Consider the following 6,763-nt stretch of genomic DNA (forward strand, 5'->3'; position numbering starts at 1 on the left):
AGGCCTGGGAGTGTTACTCGATCTCTCTGAGGCTGTTTCCTCCTCTCTGTCAGTGTGAGTGATGGTCCCTGCTTGGGGGGTTGGTGTGAGGCTGAACGAGATAAAGTGTGCCACGGGCCAGCACAGCGCCTAGTAGATCATTTGTGCCCAGTAACGGGGAGGCAGGTGACCCACTGCTCTCTTGTGTGTGTGTGTGTGTGTGTGTGTGTGTGCTGGGCTGGGGGGAGGGGGGGGCTCGGAGTCTAGACATTGAGGCTACCCTCTTTGTAGGTGAGAACGCTGAGGCCCAGAGTGGGTGGGGCTGGCCCAAGGTCACAGAGCAGCAGGGGTGCCAGGGCCCATATAGGCCCCTGACTGGTGGTGCTGGGCGCCAGGCAGACAATGCAGGGCCTTACACACGGCCCATGGCTCGCTGCCTCTCCCCAAACAGGCCGGCCTGGTTCTCTCGGCCTGGGGCTGTATAGGTGTGCACACGTGTGTTAAGTGGAGCGGGGAATGGCCAGCTTTGGGGAAGCTGAGAGCTGGACACAAGCTGCTGCCTCACACCCAGCCCTTTTCCCTCCCTTTCCCCCCAAATCTGGAGCCCCCCACCAGGTTTGGGGCGTTTCTTTTCTCACGCAGTTCAAGGTTGACAGCCAGTCAAGTGCTCTCCCTCCCCAGCCCCAAAGCTACCCTGGGTCCCCTTGGAAGCTGAGGTCCAGGACAGTTACTTAGCTCTTTCCCCAAATCCAAGACAGGTCCACACTAGAAAAATGTTAATAACAAAAATGCAAATGTCTACCACGTATTAAGCTTGTATGATGAGCCAGGCACGATTGCAAGTGCCCTTCACAAGCCTGTGGGGGAGGGACTCTTGTTATTTCATTTTGCAGATGGGAAAACGGAGGCTCAGAGAGGTCAAGTCCCCTGCCAAGGTGGCACAGCTGGTGAGCAATAGGGGCCAGGACGCACACCCAGGCACCGAACTCTAAAATCCGGTTTCCTCTGGTGTCAGCCAGCACCGCAGGGAAACAGTGCAGGGGCCCATCAGCTCTCCCCTTGGTCCTGTTTTCCAGAGCGAGACTCAAAGGTCGGTGCGGCCTGGAGGACACGGACGAACCCAGGAATCAGAACCCCCCCTACCCGACCCCCCCATGGCTTTGAGCACTTTCTCAGGCTGCTCCCCCACCTGTCAAATTGGGATAAATTACTCTTATTTTGTAGAAAGCCTCTCAAAATTAGGATGGGAGGGAAGAAGCCAGCAGGGATAGGATGAAGGCGGGGGTGATGACGTACAATCCCAAGTTGATAGGAGCCCCAGATGACCCCAGCAGCACTGGCCACATCTCTAATTGGATTCCAAGGGCTTAGAAGGGGTGGGGCTTGAGCTTGTTGCTTTGACCTACAGTAACCCAGAACCCCAAAACAGAGCCCCCCTCCCCTGCCTCTAGCTCCCTGAGTAGAACATCTAATCCTTGGCCACCAGGGGAGCCCCAGCTTTTCAGGGAAGCAGTGGAGGATGGGAGGTGTCCCCCCCCCCCCCCCCCATGAGAATGAAACCCACAATGGCGTTAATGAGGCCCTTCATCGCTAATTAACAGGCCCACATGACAGGAACCTGAAAAGGCCAGTCTGTCCCAGCAAGCTCCAGCAGGCCTGACCCCAGCGCCAGAGAGAGGACTTTGTCCAAGGGCAGAGGGGACGCTGAAGGTAGGGCTGGGGTGGGGCAGGAGCCACAGAGCAGAGGAGGGGGAGCAGAGAGGAAGCAGCCTGGGGGGGAGCGATGGGGACAGAGCTCAGCACACAGGCCCTGAGCTTCCCAGCTGGGACGTGCTACTCCAAGCAGGCTCTGACCTGCAGGAGGCCTGCGCCTGGGAACCAGTGGAAAGTGCAGTCTCCCTCCATCCCTAACCGACCCGTCAGAATCTGAGCTTAACCAGGTCCCAGGGAGCACTTTACTGCTTGAGCCGCCCTGAGCTGAAATGCGAGTCCTGTAACCTACCTGAGCCTTCCGAGTCTCTCCTCAACTGAGAAAATGTATGTAGTGTTTAGCATAGTGCCTGGTTCAGGAAATACTGATAATGCCAATATTATTATTGTTACTAATTTATTGGCTGGGAGGGAAGGGGCGCCTTGAGCCGGTCCGCAGGGGTGGAGGGAGGGCCTGTCTTTCTGAACTGAGCTGTGGAGACAAGAGGAGCTTATATAATGGGCAGCAGAGAGGGTGTGTGTGTGTGTGTGTTCTCACTGCCAGCAAACCACAGCACACCTCCAGGGGACGGGGTAAACAAGTCTCCTTCTCAGCCCTGCCCCGCACAGGGCAGCTTTCCGCAGGCAGGTGCCAGCTGGGCCCTGGCGGGAAATATGTCCTCAGCCTCTGGGGGTCATGGCTTTCTACCCTTTAGCCTGGCCTGAGACTCAGGTCAGGGGACCCTAGGTGCAGGGATGACAGAACCAGCAGCCACCCTAGGAGCATTGATTAGGAGCTGGCCACAGTTCCCACACATGATTTAGAACCTGTGGGAAGCCTTAGGGGAAGAGAGCGGCCCAGCTCCCACCTGGGAAAGGGAACCCCAGGATTCTCAAATCTTCAGTTGCTAAAAATCCAGACCCCAGGCCCCAGCCCAGCGATTCTGATTTGGATCCCTGATGTGGGACCCCAGACATCGGCATCTCTATATATAAAAGCCTAATATGCAAAGTGTCCCCTCGGGAGTTTGACAGGGAGACCAGGAGTTCCATCGCTTGCTATGATGTGCACTGACCACCAGGGGGCGGCATGGATCAAAGGCAAGCCCCAGCCAGCGGCCGGCCTTCCCGATCAGCCCTGATTGCCGGCCAGGCCTAGGGACCCTACCTGTGCATGAATTTCATGCACCGGGCCTCTAGTTTTTAAATAAGTGTCCTCGGTGGTTGTGACAAAGGTGATTTACATTTGAAGGGGAAACAGAGTTCCCCAGCAAGCCGGGCTGGGATGGGTGGCGGCAGATAAAGAAGCTGGGCTCAGGGAACCCAAGAGACCAGGGAGGAGCCCACAGCACCCATCTCGGGATTTGCCAAGACCCTCGAGTGGCTGGGGGAAGGCAGGGGGCTTCGTTAGGACTGCAACTGCATTACATGAAGCCCTCAAGTGAAGTCAGCTTCTGGAATAAATGTTAGAGAAATTCTTCAAAGAACAGTGTATCCATCGCCACCTTCACGGACTGTTTGCATTTTACCCGCTGCACCCAGCCTGCCCTTGTGCAAACAGACTGTTACAGAGCAAGCGGTTACTCCTGACTTCCCTCACACCCAGGTTGATTTCCCCGCTACGTCCCACCACCTTCTCCAAGGGCTGGATGCCGCCAGCATCGCAGAGGGTATCACAGACTCGGGGACCGCGGGAGACCTTAGGATAGCTCTCCATGCCTGTTTCCTCTGGTCTACAGCAATGCTAGGCAGAGGAACTGATGCAGGGAGAGCTCAGCGTTGGGAAAAACCTGACAATAATAAAGGGCCAACTAGTGATTATGTTCAGCTTTGTGGGCCAGAGAGTCTCTGCTGCAGCTACTTCATTCTGCCACTTTAGCAGGAAATTGGCAATAAACAATATGTAAATGGTGGGTGTGGCTGGCTGTGTTCCAATAAAACTTTATTTACAAAAACAGGCCATGGGCTAGAGTTGAGCCAGGTCCATAATTTGCCAATCCTTGCTGTAGGGCATTTCTTTTTAATGCTCTTCAAAGCACTAACATATACAAACCTCAAGCAGTCATCTGTAGGGCAGACTGGACACCATCCCCATTTAACGGAAGGAAAAATTGAGGCCAGAGACTGGCCAGTCCTCACATTATTGGCAGAGGCAGGACCCTAAGGCAGGTCTGAAATCTCTATCACATCATAGAATCTCCAGCCCTGGTCCCTCCCATCCCCAGCTCCAAGAACTTGTCCTGTTCAGCAGGAAGAGGACCTCTGCCACGCCCACCGGCACCGGTGGAACACCCCGCAAACACTGGAGAGCCATCCTGCCAGCAGCGCACGGTGTCTCCCACCCCTCCGTGTGCAGGGCGCGACCAGGCTGATTCAGCTGGCGGCCGGCCCAGCCCAGCCCTGGGTAATGGGAGGAGCTGCCCCCTGCCCAGGCTGGTGAAGGCAGCAGCTGGTTGGAGATGCCCCCATGGAGATGCACCATGCCCCCATTTCTCTCACCGGAGGGAATGATCCCCACCAGCAGCTGGCTCAGTGCAGGACAAAATGTAGAGAAGTGTGTGTGTGTGTGTCCTCAGGCAGATACCCCGTCAAGTCAAATTCACCCTTGCATTACCTTCCACGAAGTCAATTCAACAAACTGGCTAAAAGTATGTTCTCTGGAGCCCGATTGCCTGGGTTCAAATATTGGCTCTGCCTCTGAGAGAAATGTTGGGGTCATGGAATGTTCTAAAACCCAGTTGTGGTCATGGTTGCACAACTCCGTCAGTCTACTAAAAATCATTAAATTGTACACTGAAGAAAGTCCTGGCTTGGCCATGTAAGGCTGTGTGATCTTGGACATGTTACTTGACCTCCCTGTGGTTCAGTCTCCTCACCTGTCAAGCAGGAATAATAATAGTCCCTACAGCATCGGCTAGCTGATAGCGGAGGATTCCACGAGTCAGCAACACGAGGACTTTAGAATGGTACCTTGCACCGAAGGGGATCAATAAATGCTTGCTACACAGGCGAGGGGAGGTGTCCGGCCTCGGAGAGTTATTCTTGGCGGCACACGTGTATTTGTAAATTCCTAAACCATGCCTCCAGCCGCCCAGCCCCTCCTAGCCTTTGCTCCTGCTGTTTGTTCTGCAACGTGCTCGATGCCCTTTCCTTTCAGCTCACATGCTAGCTGCAATCAGAGGTCATCTTTCCTCTCTCTCCTTCTGCCCTTAATCTTTTATAGCAAAGGCTTGGGAAGGGCTAAACGGCGTGTGGTTAACTGTTCACCCACTGGTGTGAGATCCTCCGGTCAGGGAGAGGCGACCGCTTGCTTGCCCTGCTCCTGTCCGGGTGGCGAGTGGCTGGTGTCCCTGCCGTGACAATCCGGGTGCTGAACTGAATCCAACAGCAGGGGCTGAGGCTACAACACCCTCTGTGGGTCCCGGCACAGTGGCCATCAAGGTCAGTGAAGGTAATGGGGTGGCAATGAAGGCAGGTGAACTAAGGCACGGATGGGTGACCCTCCTGGGGCCCAGAGCCTTGGATCATAGGCAAGAAGGGAATTCCAGCCCTTTCCCTGCCTGGTTGCCTCGCAGTTACAGAGGGTATAAAACGCAGAAAGATGCAGTGATAGGCTGGCCTACAGCCGGAGCCCCGGGGCCGGGCCGGCACCGTGTTTTCAGATGCCTGCAGCCATCCACCACCCTGACTCCGCCAGGCTCTGGGTCAGGAGGGGCTTCCCTGGCCTCCCCGGTCCCATCCCCAGCTTCTCCATCTGAGCGCGCAGACAGCCCAGGCCCGAGGGAGTGCGCTGGTGTCTGGCACAGGCTGGTACCCGCTGGCAGCGGCTCCCTGGGCTTTTCCTGGGCCTCCCCGGTGCAGAGCCGAGTGTGTGGGCGCCCAGAGAGCAGACCCTCCCTTTGTCTAAGACCCTGGGCGGGCGGGGGAAACGGGGGAGGGAGGGGCCGGGGGGAAGCGAGTCAACAGAAAGAGTGAGGGCTGAAGGGGTCACCCCTCGCCCTCAGTTGTGGGGGGCACTTCTGACTAACAGTACCGCTGGGGGAGGAGGGGCCGCTGCGCCCCCAGGAAGCCTGCAGGCAGCAGCCCTAACTGCCTTCCAGCGCGGAGGGCAGGTAAACACCTGGGACGGAGACTAGGATCCGCCGCGGTCCGCACAGGTCCCCGCCCTCCGGTTGGGGGGGGGGGTCCCCTCCTTCCTTGCGCGCCTCTTCCCCCCCGCAGCCCTTTCCCAGAGACGCCCGCTCGGCGCCGCCTCCCTCGCCGGCAGCTCCTTCTCGGCCGGTCCGCAGGTTCCGACGTGTCCCTTCCCCTCCGCCCCGCGCCCGCCGAGAGCCTGCGGCCGGGAGGGCTGAGCCGACGCGGGGGCCGCGTCCTCTCCCCCGGGCGCACTTACCCAGGACCCTGGCGCCCTCGTCCGGGGCCTCCTGGGCGAAGATCCAGGGCGGGTTGGTGGCGTACAGGGAGGTGGCGTTGGGGCTGGAGTGCTTCTTGCCGAAGATCTTGCTGAAGGTGCCCTGCACCGTCTGGGTCTTTTTCATGCTGCCGCGGGCCCCGCGCGCCCCGGGCCGGGGCCGTCCGTCCCTCGGACCGAACCCCGCACCGTCTCCCCGCGCGCTCTACCGGGCCATGTCCCCGCGGTCCTCCCCGCCCGCGCGACGGGACGGGCGACAGGTGGTGCGGGCGTCGCCGCTCGCCGGGAAATGCGAGCTACCTGGGCAGGTAAGAGGCTGCGGCTGAGAGCGCCCCGCCCCGCCCCGCGGCCGCCCGACTCCCCCGGCCGCATTCCTGCCCGCCTCCTCCCACAACAGGCCATTGTTGGCACGGCCCGGAGGCCTGGGGACCCGGCCCGGCCCACGCCCCGCCGGGAAGGAGGGCCGCCCCCTCCCCGGGGCTCCGCCCGGCCCGCCCCCTCCACCCCTCCCGCGGAGGAAGGGAGGGAGCGGGCCAGTCCCTTGCTTCTGAAGAGGGTCATGACCAGGTCAGCGTGGGAACCTCGGGAAGGACGGTGCCGACGCTGCAAGCAGCTCGCCTTCGATGGGCAGAGCGAAATGCCCCCCAGGAAATAGAGGGTGAGCGGGGAAGCAGTAAACCCGCA

General features: G+C 59.0%; 1 protein-coding gene across 1 annotated transcript in view; it reads right to left on the reverse strand.

Moving 5' to 3' along the window:
* CUNH6orf132 (chromosome unknown C6orf132 homolog) overlaps positions 1-6,381 on the reverse strand; it is a 32,897-nt gene extending 26,516 nt beyond the window's left edge. The window contains 1 exon segment of the mRNA XM_006110006.3: positions 6,062-6,381. Coding sequence (XP_006110068.1) covers positions 6,062-6,206 — 145 coding nt within the window. The 5' untranslated portion in view covers positions 6,207-6,381.
* Between the last annotated feature and the right edge of the window lie 382 nt (positions 6,382-6,763).

The sequence above is a fragment of the Myotis lucifugus genome, unplaced genomic scaffold, assembly GCF_000147115.1.
Source record: "Myotis lucifugus unplaced genomic scaffold, Myoluc2.0 scaffold_653, whole genome shotgun sequence".
Classification (NCBI taxonomy): domain Eukaryota; kingdom Metazoa; phylum Chordata; class Mammalia; order Chiroptera; family Vespertilionidae; genus Myotis; species Myotis lucifugus.